This window comes from Dipodomys merriami, unplaced genomic scaffold (assembly GCF_024711535.1).
Source record: "Dipodomys merriami isolate MVZ:Mamm:240054 unplaced genomic scaffold, mDipMer1.0.p SCAF_416, whole genome shotgun sequence".
Taxonomy (NCBI): Eukaryota; Metazoa; Chordata; class Mammalia; order Rodentia; family Heteromyidae; genus Dipodomys; species Dipodomys merriami.
The window spans coordinates 682410-702919 of NW_027205782.1; the positions used below are offsets into that span (position 1 = coordinate 682410).

The following is a 20510-nucleotide window of genomic DNA, read 5'->3' on the forward strand; positions in this document are numbered from 1 at the left end:
GAGTTTGAACTCCAACTGCCCACCTGCCTACCTCAAGCTCTTAATACAGCCTGGAGCATGTTGCAGTTCTAGGAGCCTTTGAATTGGGAGGGAAATCCAAATAATGGAAACCAAATAAAGTGCTGAGAGTGAGCTAGCTGTTCTTTTGTCTTCTAACCTAAGACCTACATTGTATCCCTGCCAGGTGACACTGTGGGGAGAATTGGCCATTCTGATCTCTGTGTATGCTTATTCTGAGCTTATTAAGTTGTTGATAATTAAATGAACATTTATTAAGATGGATACATGTTTACTCCACTCTTGGCATTTCTGTGTTCTGTTTTCAATTTATTTCCTTTTCAAATATGTGTTTTAGTAGTTCCTTTGTTATTGATGTGTTCATTGTATGTTTTTATTTTCTTCACTCTCACTTTAGAAAGAGAATTAGACCGTGTCTCCAAATATGTTTATAATCATTGTCCCTTTGTCTCTAAACCATTGTTTCCTTGGGCTCATTTTTGAAAACTTAGCTGATATTTGTCATTCCTTTGAAGATGAGCTATCTTTTTTCTCTGCCTTTCATATCTTTGTTACTGTTGCGTAGTTTTACTGTTACTTTTCTAGGTGTTAGCTTCTTCTCAGTTTGCTTATACTTTGTTATGCCTCTATTCTTCCATCAGTTCTGGATAATTCTCTTGGCTACTTCTTTACAAGTAATGACTTCAGGGTTTTTTTTTCTATTCTCTATTAGACTTGAATTAGAAGTGTATCTGACCATGGCATTTTTTCCATTATATTTCTGAACTGATATTTTCTGTTTCTTTGTTTCATATTCTAGGTAATTTCTCAAGATATACCTTCCAATTCATTCAGCTGTATTATATCCAGTGATTTAAAATCATTCTCTTTCTTATTAGTCTCATACTGTTTTGCTTATGATTGTGATTCCAACACTTAGTTTTTAAAAATATCTTATCCAAAGCTAATCTATATTCTTGTTTGGCATTCCAGAATCTTCAAATCATTGGAGGTCTAAGTCTGTGGTTATTCCTTTGATTGGCTCTCCTTTATTATACCTTTTTACTTGCTTGGTAATCTCTAAGAGAATGCTTGCAATCTATTGTTAATCTGCAAGAACCCAGGGCTTAAACTGAATAGAATTTTGTTAGAAAGACTTTGAGCCCTTCCAAGAGTTCTAACTCAGTGGGTGAATCACAACACAATTCTCTTACTTCATTGTTAGCATCTTGACCTGAGTACTTGAAGAACATCCGGAGAAATGTAGACATTTCTGAATTCTAACCCTGTTCACAGTTTGGAAAGGAATGTGAAGAACACAAAAAAGAAAAGAAGAAATAGAAAAACAAGACAACCCCAAAAAGGGCTGTGGCTCTTTACTCGCCTGATGATCTCTGTACAACGATCCAGGGCCACCTGACACTTTCTGACCGTTCCTTTGCTTTCCAGACACTGACCCAAGAAGCATGGCCAGCATCTTCTCCAAGTTGCTAACTGGCCGCAATGCATCTCTCCTACTTACTACACTGGGCACCAGTGCCCTGACCACTGGTTACCTGATGAACAGGCAGAAGGTGTGTGCTGAGGCGAGGGAACAGCATAGGCTATTTCCTGCAAGGTAAGTTTTCAAAGCTTTAAATAATTCCAAGTGCCTACCAGAACTATGCCTTTCCCTACTGGAAACTGTCAGCAAAGACACTGCTCCTTGTCTTTCAGGAGGACTAAGGCAAACTTTTGAGACTCATTAAGCCCAGTGAGCCATGACAAAAACAAGGAACTGTAGCATCATTATTTCTGCCCAGAGCTTGCAGTCCACTTGAAGAATAATAACCATCATAGCTAACATATATTCAACACTTACTTTTTAAGAATATCTGCTAATATGTACATTAAGCACTTCTTTTACCTAAGTGAAATATTTTTCACCTTAGTTTCCTTTCGTGATGAAATGAGGTCTTAAAAATTAACTGGTTAGCTGGTTTTGCTGCTTTTTGTAAAAATAACGTATAATCGAGTAAAAAGTATCAAGCAGTTAATAATAATTATGGCTGGGTGCCAGTGCCTTGTACTTTTATTCCTAGGTACTCAGGAGGCTGAGATCTGAGGATTGCTGTTTAAAACCAGCTCAGGCAGGAAAGTCTGTGAAATTTTTATTTCCAATTAACAACCAAAAAACTGGAAGTGGAACTGTAGCTGAAGTGGTAAAACATTAGCCCTGAACAAAAAATGTAGGGACAGTGCCCAGGCCCTGAGTTCAAGCCCAGGACCAAAGCACACACATACATGCATGTATACACACATGCACATGTATCTGAGCAAACACACACACACATTAAGCAGCAGCCAAGTTCATACAGCTGCTACAGCCAAGGGCAAATCTAAGATCCTTGGTCCCATACCCATCGCATGCCTCACTCACTGCCACATTACATTCTGGGATATGAAATGCCATAGGGGTGATTTTAAGCCTAAGCATTATAAAACATTGCAGATGGGAAAGGAGAAATAGAATGAATAGCTACATTTTTTTCAGCACTTGAAATCTGGCTGTAGGTGACACACTGAATAGTCTGAGTGACTTCTTAGGATTCCATGAAGGTAGGAGTGACTAGATAGACTGGGAAACCCACTGTAGTGTCTCTTGGAGACATTTTCTGTCTTGTGTGAATCAGCACCTCTGAGGGAATCACTGGCAACCAGCATGTACTCAGGAACTAAGATTACCTGTATTTGAGCAGGTAACAGTGGTCTTCAATCTCCCACCCTCCAACCAATACATATCACAGGATACAACAGCACCTATTTGATGTCTTTCAATATATATTTACTGAATGTCTCTTTCCACTAAACAAAGTCTTAGTTCTCATGATGCTAGCCTTATAGACAGGACAGGGACATAACTGAGGCTGGTTCCATCTGCAGAGTCTCTAGTCTTTCTGCCTCAGACCTAAGGGACCATACTGGGGCTATGGCTGAATTTTACTAAAATATATTAATGGACAAAAGAGAAGCCTGCATATGATTTATGATTCCTGATATTCTCCTTTTACTCCCTCTTCACCTGAGTCGGTAGTGGGCATCTTGAGGTCTCTATTAGATAGGGCCTTTTTCTCTGCTGACTGTTATTTTTAAAATTTGGGTTTGTTGAGTAAAAACCAGCTCTAGACAACAACAGTCTTTGTGTTCAGTGAGCCCCAAGAGAGCCTAGTAGAAGAATAGTCCTCTGAGTAGTCTTCTCCTTGAGGGAGTTGCGGAGGTGGTGGGCGAGGTGAGAAGGGGAGAGTTCTCCTTGGAGGCTGCTTGCTGGAAACCTCTTTCCTCCCACAGTGCAGACTATCCTGACCTGCGTAAGCACAACAACTGTATGGCTGAGTGCCTCACCCCCACCATCTATGCCAAGCTCCGCAACAAGGTGACACCCAACGGCTACACCCTAGACCAGTGTATCCAGACTGGAGTGGACAACCCTGGCCACCCCTTCATAAAGACTGTAGGCATGGTGGCTGGAGATGAAGAGTCCTACGAGGTAAGAGCCTTGGCTGCTGATTTCAGACTGGAGGATCTCCCAGCTAGGACTGAAGTATGCCATCCCAGAGGTCTCCTCTTCTCTATGGGGCCAGCTTTCTGCCCCATCAGGCATAGCTTCCATAAAGGGAGACTAGCTCCCAGAGAATTCTCTGCATTACTTCCTGGCACAATGAGTTCTGCAGCTTCCCAGAGACAACGCTTCCTTTGCTGCTGCAAATGGTCCTCTTGGAGAAGTGAGTTGCAGGACAGAGCTCGTCAAGAGGATGAGTTGGTACAGAAAAAGTAAGAGTCAAATAAAGTTTATTCACTAGTATGACAATAGGATTTGTCATGTTGTGACTGAGATGTATTGGGCAGGATCAGGTTCTGTGTTTCTGTAGTCTGGAAATGATCTTTCCTACTACTGTAGTCCAGACTCCTGAGCTCACTAAATCTCTTGGACAAATCCATGATTATAGTATCTTCATCCTTGATGCAGAAGCCTGAGATGGTCTGTTATTAACAGCAATCAGCCTCATGCCCGACTCTCCACATGGCAGTTCCCTCATTATGGTGCAGGCCCACACCCTGTGTCTCCCTCTTTGCTTTCTTCTACCACAGGGAGCTGGAGGCAGGTCCTCAGGCAAGCATCCAGCTTTTCCGTCAAGTGAAAAGAGGGGTGATCTTGAATAAATAAAACCAGTGGCTCCCTGACTATTGTAATACACAGCTCTGGACATCTCTAACCCCAAACTAGAACTGTTTCCTTAGAATGAAAGCCCTTTCCCACATCCCACATTCCACAGCCCTCAGTTCCCCCAAACTGCAGGTTATTCTGATTCTCTCTGCATTGTTTAACGTAAATACTATCCCTGAAGTTGTATTTTGTCTGTTTTGTTTTGTCAACTAGATTTTGCACAGAACTGATGGGCTGGAGAAATTCCTCACAGGAGAGCCTCCTGCTTGGTCCTGCCTGCTTTCATGTGCTTCTTGTATAGCCTCATTTTCTCGTGTATTTAGTATGTTGCTACAATTCAACCTTAGAACCTGGATTTCTCACAGCACAAAACCTAGCAGCTTAGCCTCTAACCTGCAAGCATTTTTTATTCCACAGAGCAGAAACCACAAGATTACTCAGTGGCAGTGGCTTTGGCAGATTCCCTAGGGAGGAGGTTTAAAAGAGTTCAGCAGCCCTGCTTTCTCTCAGGCAGCCAGATGCTCCACCCCACAAGGTTTTCTGTGGTATGGGGTATTCTTTTTATTACTAGCCACCAGCCTCCTCTTGCGCTCATTTCCCCCATAGTAATATAAAGAATTTCAGCAGAGGGATCAAGTCTGGCCGTGAAGATAAAAAGGAGCAAGGGAAAGGAAGGGCCTTGCACTAGTAGATGAGCCATTTAAAGTGGAAACAGAAGCATCTTCCTTCTTGCAGGTGTTTGCTGACCTTTTTGACCCTGTCATAAAACTGAGGCACAATGGCTATGACCCTAGGGTGATGAGGCACCCAACAGACCTGGATGCATCCAAGGTAGGTTCCAGACTCTGTCTCTCCTTCCTTGAAGCTGGAATCCAGAATATGGGCTCTGGAGGGAGGGTAAGAATAGAACATATTCCTTGGAGAGCCAAAAGAAAAGTGTAAGAAGTTTCCACCTTCCTTAAAAATGCCTCTAGGTGAGGGTTGGTCCCTGGGAACTTCAATCCTTTCCTAAAGCAATTCTTTTCAACCCAAGCACCTATTGGGGTCACGGATTCCAGACTCCACTCTGTGAAACAGCTGCTCTTTTTTTTATCTGAAGATTAGGTTCTAGAGTTCCAGATGTGTCCAGCAGTTGGTTTTGTAGTTATACACAGCGTCGGGGAAGCTCCAGGACAGTGGACGGGAACTTTAAGTTGGGACCCGGAGCTGGGCAGTAACCCTCCACTCTGCTCTGCTCTGCTCTATAGATCACCCATGGGCAATTTGATGAGCGCTATGTGCTGTCCTCTCGGGTGCGTACCGGCCGCAGCATCCGCGGGCTGAGCCTGCCACCCGCCTGCTCCCGGGCTGAACGAAGGGAGGTGGAGAATGTGGCGATCACGGCCCTGGAGGGTCTCAAGGGGGATCTAGCTGGCCGCTACTACAGGCTGTCGGATATGACGGAGCATGACCAGCAGCGGCTCATCGATGTGAGTGGCCTGCCTGGGGAGTGGATAGACAGAAAGCCCTGCCTGTGTAGGGCTGTCCTGTCCTCTCAGGGAGACCTGGCCCTGGTCCGAGACTCTCAACTGGATTGGCCCAGACTAAGACTAGCCTGGGATTTCTACCACCTCAGTATATGGAAGATGGCGAGGTTCTTGCAATGTGAAGTTGCTTGGGGGTAGGGATGGGGAGGTGTTGGAGGGTCGAGGTGAATGGAGGAGCCTCTTGCTTGTTGGTAAATGCGAATTATTAGGTATGACAATCCTGACTGTACCCAAAGGATGCTCACCATTACATTCCCAAAGAAAAGTCTAGGAGGCTGGGAAAATCTAGGGAGGAAATCACAGCACGCAGGGTCTCCCCTACATGTGGTGCCAGCCTCCAGAGCCCCGTGTTGTTCATACTGCTTCTAGTAACCTCCAAGCTTCTCTGCTGCACTGGGTAGACAAAAGTCGTGTCCCTTAGTTTTCCCCTGTGCACAGTTAAAATGAGTACTTAAAAAAAGCAACTCAATCTCCAAAGAAAACAGAAATGCTATCCATTCAAATTCCAGAAAGTATGCCTTGCTTCTGAACAAGACAAGCCAGCCATCTGGTTGCAGCTTTACCCTCCTGGTCTCCATGGCCATCGGCCAACTGTCTGGCTGTCTGTTTCAGAACAACTAATAGTGAATCTGATTGCTTGTTCACAGGGTTGAGTTTTGTCTTGGGAAATGACAGTCTAAAATCCTCTTGACTCAAGTTTCTAATTTCTCTCACTTTCTACAGATCCTAGAAGGATTTTCCTCCCCATGTCCACTACCTCTAATTAGTCATGTTTGAATATATGGTATTAAAGAGATATGCTCTTATATACCCAGGAAAAGAAGGATAAAGGAGCTCCCCTTGGGCTCACTGGACACTGATGAAAGTGAACTATACAACTTGTGGGTGGAGATGGGAGAGAGGGACTGGAAGAGAGTGAGGGAGCAGAAGACACTCCATGAAAGGAAATGTACTCATTGCCTTACTCATTGCAATCTCTCTGTACATAATTTTTATAATAATAAAGTCAATTAATAAGAAAGAATGATAGAAACAGATTGTCGGCTATGTCATCTAGTACTGACTTTTCAGGATAGCACCCCTCATGCTTGTTTACTCTGACATTATATAACATTCATTCTAGTGGTAAATAAATACTCAGTAGTGATCTAAGAATTAAGAGATTCCATCCAAGCTGGGCATGGTAACATGCTTGTAATCTCAACTCTTGAGGGGCTGAGGCAAGAGGATACCAAATTTCAGGCTATCTCTGATACATTAAAAAATCCATTTGAAGGAAGCCAGTAGTTTTTAACCTTAGCTACACACCAGAATCACTTCAAGAGCTCTCCCTTGCCTAGGCCATGCCCAATAATAATCAATTCAGATATCTGTAGAACAAGGGCAAATAAAACAGAATCACTAGAGGACAGTAACTAGGCACTAGCATTTTTTAAAGCTGCCAGTGAGTTCTTATGAGCAGCCAAGCTGTGAACTACTAAGAGGCCTCAGCCATTATTAGTGAATAGAAACTTCGGTCACCTAGCACTTGAAGTTAAGCCTGATCTCATCAGTTTCTTCTCTTGCTTTGTCCCTTTTGGCCTACAGGACCACTTTCTGTTTGATAAGCCAGTCTCCCCTTTACTAACATGTGCGGGGATGGCCCGTGACTGGCCAGATGCCCGGGGAATCTGGTATGGACACAGCATTTTCGTACTTACCGTGTATGCAGAGGATCTCCTCAGATCACTTGCTTGTCCTAACCTGAAGTTGCTGTGAACTGCAGTTGACAGCATGCCCGTCTTGAGCTAAATGGGGGAGACAAGACTACTTGTGAATGTTGTTTATGAGTCTGTGTATGTGTGTGTGTATGTATGTGTATGAGTGTGTGTATGAATCTGTGTGTTTGTGTGTGAGTGTGTGTATGTATGTGTGTGTGAGTGATATACACACATTGAAGTACTGTGATATTTAGAATTGTGAGCTGGCTTGCATGAATCTTGCACGGTAACAAAAAGACTACCACTAAAAGAAAAAGATTTGCTTCCTTATTACTTGACCTCACATGACATTAAAAGAGAAAAGATGAATAATGAATACTGATAACTTAAGAAAAACCCTAAAAGGAGGAATTGACAAGTGTGCATATATTTTGTTATGGCAACAGTCCTCAGCCCACGTTGACACCTGTACCTTTGTGGATTATTCTAACTCTATGCAAAGGATATAGTAAAAGTATTCATGAGCAGGTTCTCAGAGGATGGAGGCCCGAGGTGTACACAGCAAACCAAGGAGTACTCTTTTAGGCATGAACTCTTTCAGGCTGCAGATAAGCCCACCTGATTTTATTACAACACAATAAGGTTTTGATGGAATCTGTTAGGAGACAAAATATTCTTTGTTAGTGTCATAGCTAAATATTATCATAGTTCAGCTATTTATTTTCATCCTAAGGAACTAAGGAGATTATATTCATTTTGGACAAAACAACATGATATCTTTGAGAACTAGAGTTTCCCTTATTCTTCATTCTATCAAGGTAGCATTATTTTGTAGTACTTGTTCAGGCACAATTAAGAGAGAAGGGTCATCTAGGAAATGAGAAAGGTGAAATGAAGCACTCATGCTACAGAGGTAATAGGAATTTTTATGTGCTGAGACAAATGCAATTAACACTCAACACCATACTATTCTCTTCATTAGGCATAATTTTGACAAGACATTTCTCATCTGGATAAATGAGGAAGACCACACCAGAGTAATCTCAATGGAAAAAGGAGGCAATATGAAACGAGTGTTTGAGCGATTCTGTCGTGGACTAAAAGAAGTAAGATTCAAACAAAGATTTCTGAATTCTCATTGCATCTATTTTTCATTGTTAAAAAGACAATACAAGTTGTACCCTAGCTGAGACCTAAGGATCATGGTTCAAAGCTAGCCTGAGCAGGAAAGTCCATGATACTCTTCTCTGCAATTAACCACCAGAAAACCAGAAGTGGTGCTGTGGCTCAAAGTGATAGAGTGCTAGCCTGGAGCCAAAGAGCTCAGGAACAGTGGCCAGGCCCTGAGTGCAAGCCCCATGACCACCACCACCAACAAAAACAAAAAATATTACAGTAACTTCCAAGATATAATGAAGTTTTTCTGTAGATCAAAGTGTATTTTTTAGAGTGGGACTTCCAGGTCGATGCTTCAAAAAATCACTGACTTTCTCCTTATTACTGATATGCTTCTCTCAAAAGCTCACCATAGTTTGTGGAGTCTGTGGCTTATTAGTTACTTTTCCATTTTCTTAATATTGGCTATTCTGAGCAGGATATAATTTGGCCACAGACTTGGCTTCTGGGAATTTCCAGCTTTTTCTATTGTCTTACCTTGAAAAATAACATCAACTGACATTTGTTAATGTCTAGTAGGTAATCTTCAATGCTTTATGTGGTTTATCTGATTTAATTAGACCATTTTAACATTGTAATAGATGTATCATTTTATATTAAGTAAGTACTGGGACTCTATTTCATTTTTATTGGTGCCAAGCATGCTACATACGTCTTCCTCTCTCTCTGGTGTTTGGGATGAGCTGAGCAAACTCTCACTCGTTTGGTTTTGGTCTACTTGTAGGTAGAACGGTTAATCCAAGAGCGAGGTTGGGAGTTCATGTGGAATGAGCGTCTAGGATACATTCTGACCTGCCCTTCAAACCTTGGAACTGGATTACGAGCTGGTGTCCACGTTAGGATCCCAAAACTCAGCAAGGTAACGTTATGAAACAAGAGGGCTTGTTTGATTCCAACAGGACTGGCTCAAATGTAACTGCTTTGTTGAGGGAAAAAGATATCACTGCCCAACCCTTACTTCCAACACCTACAATAGGAAATTAGCAAGAAAAGATTGTTTGCCTCAAAAGACATTTAGTTATATTAGTTATGATAAAAAGCTTAAGACTTGTACGAAAATGCTTTTGTTTTCAAGAACCAGGCCTTTGAGTTCTCCATCATGTGACAAATCAAGGTAGACAAGTTTTTGCTCTACTCCGCTCTGTTCCCCGAAGCTCCTTCCATTTCTGTTCTCTCTTTTCATGCAAGCAATTAAAGTTGAGTATGCTGAGAATTGCTTTGAGGGGTTTGGTCAAATACCGATTGCTACATCCTACCTGTAGAATTTGCATATCTTGCAAGTTTCCCGATGATGCTGTAGCTGCTAGTCAGGGGACCATGCTGGGAGGGCTACTTAGGGCATTGCATTTATTTGCATAATCACAGTAAGGCCACATGTTCCAGTTTATGAAAAAGGGAGAGAGAAAGTGTACAGGTATAATCCTGTAAAGATCTAAGGTTAAGGCCTAAACAAGATACACATCACTTCGTTCAAGCAAGATCTTAGCTGGCAAGATCTAGCACTAATGCTGGACAAAGTAATAGATTCAAGTTAGAAACTAGTAGCTTCTGCCACATCATATAAAGCAAATCAAATACGTTAAAAACCATTTCAGACAATGTGCTGCCTGCTGAAAAAAATACGAGTTTTTATTGAAATTCTAATCTTAAAAAGATTATTTCAACTAAATTAATCTTTATAATTTAACAGTGACAACTGTTATACAGATGAGTAAAAGTATACCAAAGTTTGCATTGAGATGCAAAAACAAAAAAGATTACAGAAGCTAAGAATATAAAATTGAAGTCAGACTACTCAAGTTAAATTACAATGCTGTTACCTTCTAGCTGAGTGGCTTTGGATAAGAAAATTCTGAGCCTCTGGTCACTCTGTTGTGAAATGGGATCGGTGGTTTTAGTGTGTCCTCTAAAAATTTTAATGTATTGGAAAGTCCATCTCTGGTTTTGTATGTTTATGGTATTTGTAGTTGGGCCTCTGGAAGTTAATTAGGATTAGGTGAGGTACCAGGCTCCATAGTGGCTGTACAGGAAGAAGGAGAAAGGCCTACACTAGCATGCACATTCTGTCTCACCATGTGATGCCCTCTGCCATATTACGATGCAGCAAGAAGGCCCTGTCCAGATGCCGAGCAGTTGCCGGCATCATGCTCTTGGACTTCCCAGCCTCCAGAACCGTGAGCCAAATATACTTTTCTTTTTCTATAAGTTTACCTTGTCCTTGGTATTTTATTATAGAAACAGAAAATTAAGTCAAGGGTGAAAGCAATTTATTAAGTTGCCATAAAGCTTAAAACTTCAAGCACAGTCACCTGCTACAAAGTAAATAAATGCTTTATACATGTTAAGTTACATTATTACTCATAACATGTTGTTTCTCAGTGATTTGCCAATAGTAGTAAATCAACTTTGCTTTTCTGCTAGGATCCACGCTTTTCTAAGATCCTGGAGAACCTGAGGCTCCAGAAGCGTGGCACGGGTGGTGTGGACACGGCAGCAGTGGCGGATGTATATGACATTTCTAACATAGATCGGATCGGGAGATCAGAGGTAACATCTCTCTCACTTTCCTAACACGGGGTAATAAAAGCAGCCTAAGAGAAAGAAGAACAGAGAAGTAACCTCAACAGCCTTGCTCTATTCACAACCATCTAGTTTTCCTGTTTCCCATTGAGTTCTGAGTCATGCTAGCTATTCATTTCTCAGTATTACTCTTCCATGGTAAATGATGTATAAAGGTAAACACAATGCCTTTGGAGAATTCGCAGGCAAGAAAAGGGATTCACAGTTAGACTGTTGCCATTGACTGACCCCATGAGCTATTCCAGCAATCTTTATCAGTAGGAGTGCTATTATGCTAAAGGACAGCAGCATTTTTATCTGTATGGAGTCACAGAACATGTGTGCTAACCTTCTAAAGGTAGGAAATGTGAAATTTTCACTGACTTTCTCTTAGATCCTTGATGGTTTCTAAAGTTTTGAGTGTTAAGATGAAAAATAAAGTTTATACTAGTTATATATAAGATTTTACTTATAGAACAGTGCTGAGAGGATCTGTGAATACATAGGATGAATATAATTCAATGATATGTGTAGAATTTGAGTGAAGAATGAGATGAGACATAAAGAACTCATTTAAGGAATAACCAAGTGAAAGCTAAGCAAATTCATTAAATTATCCCAGTAAATAATATGGGGGTTCTGGTCAGAAGACTACACATGGAGAGAACCACTGTAAAATGATATTATCTCTATTTACATGGTCATCAAACTGCAACTTGTAGCTTAATTTTAAGTTGCTAAATGATCATTATAAAAACTAGAAGCATACCAAGTGTTTTAAAAGAAACACTAGTTAATCTAACAACTTCAATGATCATTATGAACATTACTTTAAACTACCTCCTTTTTCCTTTCATTTTTGGCAGTGCTAGGTTTTGAACTCAGTGCTAGGCTTGTACCATACCACGTTAACCATGCATTTAACTCTGTGGAATCCAGTAAACTTTTCTGTACTTGTTGGCATCAAAATGTGATTCTTCAGATCTCAGCCTCCTGAGGAGCTAGAATTACAGACATGAGCCACTGCCTGGCTTTAAACTGCCATCTATCTTTGAAATATTTTTTTTGATTGTGGGGCTTGAACTCTGGGCCTGGATGCTGTCCCTCAGCATTTCAACTCAAGGCTGGTGCTCTGCCACTTAAGTCACAACACCACTTCCAGTTTTCTGGTGGCTTATTGAAGGTAAGAGTCTCACAGACTTTCCTTGCCCAGGACGGCTTTGAACCTTGATCCTCAGATCTCAGCCTCCTTTGTAACTAGGATTACAGGCATGAGCCACCAGTGCCCAGCTGAAATAATTATTCAGAAAACTTTTATAAACTCATTATAGCACATGTTTGGAATGATAATATTTTCTCTAAAAATATTCCCCAGAATATTTATTGTCCTTCAAAAGCATGATTTTTGGACTAAGGAAGTAGCTCAGTGGTAGAACGCTTAACTACACCAAAACAAACAGAGACCTTTATCCAAAAGAATGATTTTTGATGACAGTCCTGGTTAACCTTTTCCTGATTGATATTTTGTTTGGTCATCTCTATACATTTCTAATCAGAACTTTGAATATTTAGTTGGGATGCATTTTTAGAAAAGAGTTATTGGGTTATAAATCAGAGGTCTCTAATTACGGCCAAGTTGCCTATAAAAAGATTTATACCAAGATACAGTTCCCTTTGCCATGAATGGGAAACCCATCTCACCACACCCTGATCACCACAGGAGGGATAAATTGGATAAGCCAAAGTCTTATTAGTAACAGCCTACTGTTCAATCCAATCTTCTCAGGGCCTCAGTTTCTTACACATCGAAAGAGATAGAGATGAAACTAGACTCTGTAATGCCCAAAGTTTTTCTAATTCAAACCACTCAATGATCCCTTCCCTCCTTGCTGCTCATTCTTAAGTTATAGCATATATGTTTATGTTACCTGGCATCAACTTGTTGCTTTACTATTTCAGTTTAGATTTCCTCAGCAGCAGTAAAACTAAGTTGTTTAGGAGGTGAATACCCTGGGGGGCAGGCGGGGAGGAAGGGAGAATTCATGGGTATATATGCTTTACTTTAAGAAAAGCAAATATGGGCTGGGAAGGTGGCTCAGTGGTAGAGTGCTTGCCTTGCATGCATGAGGCCCTGGGTTCGATTCCTCAGCACCACATAAGTAAAAAGAAAAAAGCTGGAAGTGGCGCTGTGGCTCAAGAGGTAGAGCGCTAGCCTTGAGCTGAAGAGCTGAGGGCAGCGCCCAGACCCAGAGTTCAGGCCCCACGACGGGACAAAAAAAAAAAAAAAAAAGAAAAAGAAAAGCAAATATTTGGAAATCAAAGTTATAATTTTTAAGGGCAGTACTTTTCTAGCATACCTTAATGTAATTTGTTAAGTATCCTTTAAGTAATAAATTTGCCTAGCACAGTACAAACATGGCTTAGTTGCAAAACATTTGATTTTAAGCAATTTTTCAAGAGGACACACAGTTTGTAAATGGCACTTCAACTAGTATAGCCAGTGCTCAGATGGCTTAGCAACAAGTCAGAATTAAGATCCAAAGAGCAACAAGAAGGTTGTCATTGTGTTGTCTGATACTTTAGAGACTGATGAGAAACAAACATATGAAAATCCATTAGCTTACGTGTACATGTATATATGCACATATATGTATATGTGTATGTACATATATTCTCATATACAAAGTAGTAACCCCATCTTCATTGAAGAAAACCTGAGAGACTCTCTTATGAAACCTCTTTTCTATCTCTGACTGCAATCTTCAGACCACTCTTCTCCCATAATTCTTTAGGTAAATAGAAGGAAAAAAAATTGTCACAAAGTCCAGATGAGTGGCAGGTTCTCATTTATCACAGAAATGCTTCTATGTATCAGTGCTTTCCAGTTGTTTTCTGTCCAAATTAATCCTTCCTCTTTCTCATTGTCAAGGTTGAACTTGTTCAGATAGTCATCGATGGAGTCAACTACTTGGTGGATTGTGAAAAGAAGCTAGAGAGAGGTCAAGACATTAAAGTACCACCACCTCTGCCTCAGTTTAGCAAGAAGTGAAATTTCCCTTTCCTAATTTACAAATAATCTGTCTGCTGGTATGACAGATATAAAGAAGTCTCTACTCTGAGAGTTTTTGTAGACTTGAAAAAAATGTAAAATTGTAGGTCCTGCCTAACTTTACAATAAAACTCTCCTTAATATCTTTGGTTTATTTCACTGGCTTTTAGATTCTACCAAGAGGAACAATCATAAGGAGCATGAGGCAAAAATACTTTAAGGTAATGATAAAACTAATATTTTGAAGACCACTTAGATATACATCAAGACAAACTTTTAGCTATCTAGATGTTAAATATTGCCAGCCTTTTAATAAATCCCTATGGGACACCACTGGAAAATTAGGAACTAAATAATCATCAGTTTTCTGGAAAACAGAGCAAGAGGAGACAATGTCTCTTGCAGATGTAGAAATGAACAAAGATGACACACATGACAGAGGCATGCTGTAGCAAGAGAATCAGCCATCACTAGTTGCATTAGGCAGAGATTCACAGGCAGGCAAAGGCGTGGGGAAACTTTAAGGGTTAAAAAGAAAGTGACACCCAAGTTAAGCTCTGATTGGGTTACAGGCACAGGAGGCTGGAGGAGTGAGAACTAGAAACAAGAAGAACATTTAGGGGATACAGCAGTCCCTGATCATTCTGGGGCAATGACCTTTGTGGGCTGACTCTTACAGCCTGTGGTTTGGCTTTCAGCATTGTTTGCTTTAGAAATTGTGGGAAAGAGCTCTGTTGTCACCTATGGTCTTAGCCATTGTCCATTTGTGTACTAGTCTCTCAAAAACAATTGAAAATTATATGTTAAAATACTGAATTGTTTTTAGTATAACTGGAGAGACAAATTCTTCCTTCAGCTTCTTGATCCTTACCTTGCCTCTTGTGATTCTTTTCCATACATCCTGTGATGTCTGTAATCGTAAGGGATGTGAAAGAAGATGTGGGAGTGACCAATCATGTGACAAATTATAAAACTGCATTACATACAAAAAACAAATATTAGCTTGAACTTCAGAAGTGAGATCAAGTTCTGAATTCTACGGTAAGAGAACACTGTCAGAGTTACAGTTAAAATAAACTAAAGTTAAAATAAAATAAAATAAAGCAGCCCTTGACTTCCCTCCTGCCACCTTGAGACAAGTGAAATATAAAAATAACACAAGTGTTCTGGTACTAATAGACACCATTGTAAGTTTGGAGTGACAAATTGGTATGTGGCAGAAATTCAGAAAAAAATGAACCAACATAATTGAGGACAGCATGATAGGTACTGTGAATGGGATGTGGTAGAGGAATATATATTGTCTGTCTGTCTGTCTGTCTATCTGCATGTATGTATGTATGTATGTATGTATACACACATATAACTTTTGGAGGACTATTTTAAATTAGTTTCTGAAGGCAAAAGAGGAATCACAACCTCTGACAGTGGGTGATTTTTTTCTGGGTGTAGAGAGCTAGAGGGTAGGGAAACTGTGGTACCCTTTTAAGCGTATTAACTTCACAGCTTAGTGCTGCTGAAGTACAAGTCCCAGTTCTCTCACTAAAGGACATGGAGGGACTCAATCTCTGGGACCCTAAAGCTCCTCTATATATAATGAAAATAATTAAACCAGTTGTTTTGAGTATAAATCTAATTAATATTTTCAAAAGTTCACTTATAAATGCTTAATAGATGTATTTGCTGATACAGTAAAACTAAAGAAAACACTAGTATATCAATCTCTCTCTGAATAGCCCCTTAACATCACCTTTAAGCCAAGTCAACAGGATTGATGATTTGTGAAATGTCTTATGATCTAAGTGGTAAATGAAGGAAAATTCATTCAGCAAAAGAAAAATAGACATGGATGAGACAAAGAGATTAGGCAATACATTAGCATGCTACTTTTTTCAAAAGACAAACTGAAACATCAGTATTGTCATGAAATATATGGCTATAATCATAAAAGAAAGCAAACCTTGTCATCTCAAGTAAATTCATCATCATTAGCAAGAATTAGTTAAATACTAAAGTATAAGGAATTCCAGATAACATTGCTCTCCTTTTCTGTTGCTGCATTTGTACCTAATTCATTATTCACTTTTAGCCATCATTAATAGTGCTGACATTTGCATCCAAAATTGACTTGCTTACTATTAGTACTTAATCATTAAAACACTAATACTGTGAGACTTTTGATTATATGACCATTAGTGTGTTGCCAAGACTGTGTTCATGACTTTACTGTCGAGAACAAAATTTTCATCACTGAAGACTGTTCATTGTAGATCAAGTTTACAGTGGAGTCTTAAGCACTTGATTTGACATCTTACTTCTCTTTGGAAAAGGTGACATAAATCACATATCCTTTCCTGACAACTCTTCAATTTTTAAGTTATGCAACCACGCTTATATTGGATATAAGCATATCTTTTCCCTTCAGACATTGTCAAGCATCTGAGCAATAGAACCCAGTGTGTAAAACTTGGGATGTTATAACTAAGAAAACCAAAGACTTAAAACATTTTTTTGGGACAGGGTCTTGCTATGCCTTGAACTTACTATGTAATCTTAGCTGGCCTCCAACTATGACTCTCCTGAGTGGTGGGATTACAGACATGTGCCACCATAGCAAGCTAACAAAATGTCTTTTACATGAAAGACCATTGGAAGAATCTATTGGAAGAGAAAATGGTGCTTTTAACTAATAATAAATGCAAATTAAATGCTGTATCTTCCAGCCAGAATAATTACATATGTCATGCAAATAGGTCTTGTTAACTAAGATCTTGTTAAATCAATATTTATCATTCTTGGGCATAGGCCCAAGCCACAGACCTTTTAAATCTTGCTTTACTTCTGGTATCTGGGGCAGAAAGCAGTAGAGCAGGCTTTGTGATTAGGAACTCATCCTGACCCTCTTCTACATGGGGCTTTTCTTGACTTCCGAGCTTCGTAGTAGGTCTGCTTATGGGAAATGGAATATTCTTCCTTCAGGCCACACATCATAAAATGTCTGTGTGTTTTGAAGGCAGCCAAAAGAAGTTCTGAGGGGCAAAAGTATAAGGGATGTTGAAGGACACTGAATATGAGAAGAGTTTAGAGCCTGGAGGCACAGTGTACAGGAATAGCACTAGTGTAGCAAGCAGGACAGAACTACCAAAGAGATAGAGATAGAGAGAAATGAGGAGAAAGGAGACAGATGATCTGAGTCAATATGAGGATAATCACTTGGTGAGAGCCAATTCTAGCTTCCTAGAATTGGTGCTTCCTCAAGTGGACTCCAGAAAATTTTCTGTCTTTACAGATAAAAATGAACCAAGAAAGAGGTTTCAGCACAGCAGTTGCATTGGTTGACAGTATATTGATTAGTGGTGGGTCCCTTATAACATGAGCTGGAAGAACTGAAATAGAAAGGAAAGGCTTTCACGGAGATAACTGATTATCTTTATGGAGTTGGAGAGTATGCAAAAGCCTCTTACATTGGGTCTGAAAGGCCAAAGTGACTTTAGTGTGGTGCTCCCCTCAGCTAAAAAATTTAGTGACCGTGTGTGTGTGTGTGTGTGTGTGTGTGGGTGGGTGTGTGTATCTGAGTATAATATTTGAAATCTTTTTCAAAGGTCAAAAGACCTGTATTAAATTCAAGTTCAGCCATTAACCAGAAGCAAATTAACTTAGTCATGATTTCATTTGTAAAATAAAAGCAATCGCTGCCTTACAAAGATTTTATTATTAAAATAATCTAAGGCAGTGCTTTACATTTTGCTTTCTTTTATTAAAACCTATAGAAATACAGTTTACATTAGAATCTAGTATGCACATGTATGTTGTATGCAAGTGAACATATGTCCTATCCAAATATACCTTTCATATGACAATAGCCATCTTACAATTTGAGAAGGACTCTGAGGGCTTTCTATTCTGTTATCCTACAGTCTTCTAGTTTTAAAATCTTCTTGGGGTCTGGCAAAGTAGCTCAGTGGTAGAACCTGTTCTGAGCATGCATGAGGCTTTGGTTTCCATTGCTCTAATCCCCCAAACATAAAAATTAAAAATTCCAACTGTAGTCCACTGTTGCCTTTACAATATAGTAATGGGATGAAGCTTACAATTTGGAAAATACAACTCTAAATTTCCTTGCTTAACAAACATTAAATTATCTCTTTCCTTTTTTGTCTTCTTTCAAGTCTTTTTGTGTCTTGTTCCATTGCCTTCTGATCTCCATGATTTTTTAAATGAAAGTTCATGATTTAATACACAGTTGTTCTTTCATGTGTGATATGTTATTTTCTTATGCAAATTCCCAGTAAAGTATTTATGGTATGCCTCTCTGGGTAAAGAAAATAGATCTGAGTTTATGTATCAGGGAAGATAGAGCAGAAGTGAAAGCCCTAAAACTTAACTTTACAATTCTGATCAGGACCTGTCCATTCATCAGTTGTTTATGTCCATGGTGGACTTGAAGTAGAGATCAAGCAGTGAAAGACAGGATTGTACTGGAACATTTCCGAAGCCACTGAGAACAGGGAACATATTAGAATTCAGAGCCTTTCAGAGTAAAAAGGTTTTAATGAATACCCTGAGCATTTACCTACACTGCAGGAGAGCCCTAATCTAGAAGAACCAAAACTAAATAGCCCAGCCCTAACAAAGCTAAGCAAATTTTCAATGTCTCACAAAAGTTAACATTTTTTATAGAAAGATAACTTTAATCCAGAGGTTTTTATAATTGTGTCTAGCATAAAATTAAGTTAATAGCGATATAAAAGAACACAAGTGTGAACAATTAAGGGATAAACTAATAAGTAAAAGCACAGAAATAAACATTTACATTTAGTCTTTCCTTTGATTATGAAGAAATAATGGCTGAAAATAATCAAATTTTATGAAAATTGTAAGACACAGATCTAAGAAGTTCAGAGAACACAAAGAAAAGAAAAGATGAGAAAGCCAGGAAAAGCACGTCATAATAAAATTGGTGAGAAGACACAGGATAAAGAAAATATCTTAAAAGGAGGAAAATACATAGTATATGCATAAAAACAAAAAAAAAAGGAATTCCTGTAATCAGGCATGATGGGTCATACCTGCAACTCAAGCTACTCAAGAGAAGAAGATTGGAGGATGACAGCTCAAATGCAGCTTAGATAAAAAGGTTGTGAGATGCCACCTCATTTCAAGAAACCTGTCAGGGGAGCATGAAGTTGTATTTTAGCTATGCCAGAGGCATAGGTAGGAGGATTATGGTCCAAGATCAGCCAATACAAAAAATAAGATCCTATCTAAAGAATAGCCTAAAGCAAAACGGATCAGAGGTCTGGCTCAAGTGGTAGAGCATCCACACAACAAATAAACCCCAAGTACTGACAAAACAAAAAAAGAGTTACCATAGACTTGTTATTAAAATCCAGGCAAAGCAGAAGACAATATAATGGCATTTAAGTACTGCACATTTGTCAATCTAGAATTTATATTGAGAAAACATAGCCTTCAAACATAACAACAAAGTAATAAACTCTTCTAACAAAAAGACCTGACTGAATAATACCAGCAATAACAAATGATAGCAGAGTTGAGTACCATGACATGCTTCAGTAATCCTAGCTACTTGAAGGTAGAACTAGTAAGATTGTGGTCTGAGGCCAGCCCAGGCAAAAAAAGCTAGCAAGACACATATTTAAAAAAAAAACAAAAAACAAAAACAGGTTTGTAGTGAGCCATATCTGTTATCACATCTTTTTGGAAGGCAGAGGTGGGAAGACTGTACTCCAATGCTAGCCCCAGCAAAAGCATGAGACACTATATGAAAAATAACTAAAGCAAAAAAAGGTTGGGGGATAGCTCAGGTGAGGAATATGTGGCACTCCATTTAAAATAGTATAAAACAGAAAAATCTGCAAGTGGAACTGTGGCTCAAGTGTTAGAATGCTAGCCTTGAGCAAAAGAAGCTCAAAGACAGTGCCTAGGCCCTGAGTTCAAGCCCCAGGACTGGCCAAAATAAAATAAAATAGTACAAAAAAGAAAACAAAGAAAACAAATATAAGAAACTAAAAATAAATGGCATAAATGACAAAATAAAAGGCTGAAACCCAGCCATACAGAATATAAATGACAAACTACTGCTGTAGGCCATATCAAGCTCATTATAAGTTTTATTGACTCACAACCACATCTTCATTTATGTATTGCCCTTTGTACTACAATAGCATACTTGACCATACAAATAGACCCTGAGCCCTAAGTGTTATACTCTGTGGCTATTTATTTAAAAAAATACTGTTGAATTGTGTTCTAAACACTCTACTTAAAAGGCAGAG

General features: G+C 39.4%; 1 protein-coding gene across 1 annotated transcript in view; it reads left to right on the plus strand.

Annotated features, from left to right (window-relative positions):
* Window positions 1-14354, plus strand: part of LOC138807213 (creatine kinase S-type, mitochondrial) — a 28991-nt gene extending 14637 nt beyond the window's left edge. The window contains exons 2-10 of the mRNA XM_069992807.1: window positions 1447-1615; window positions 3325-3523; window positions 4937-5032; window positions 5449-5670; window positions 7315-7400; window positions 8410-8533; window positions 9328-9462; window positions 11025-11150; window positions 14092-14354. Coding sequence (XP_069848908.1) covers window positions 1464-1615; window positions 3325-3523; window positions 4937-5032; window positions 5449-5670; window positions 7315-7400; window positions 8410-8533; window positions 9328-9462; window positions 11025-11150; window positions 14092-14211 — 1260 coding nt within the window. The 5' untranslated portion in view covers window positions 1447-1463 and the 3' untranslated portion in view covers window positions 14212-14354. The remainder of the gene's footprint in view (window positions 1-1446; window positions 1616-3324; window positions 3524-4936; window positions 5033-5448; window positions 5671-7314; window positions 7401-8409; window positions 8534-9327; window positions 9463-11024; window positions 11151-14091) is intronic.
* The last annotated feature ends 6156 nt before the right edge of the window (window positions 14355-20510 follow it).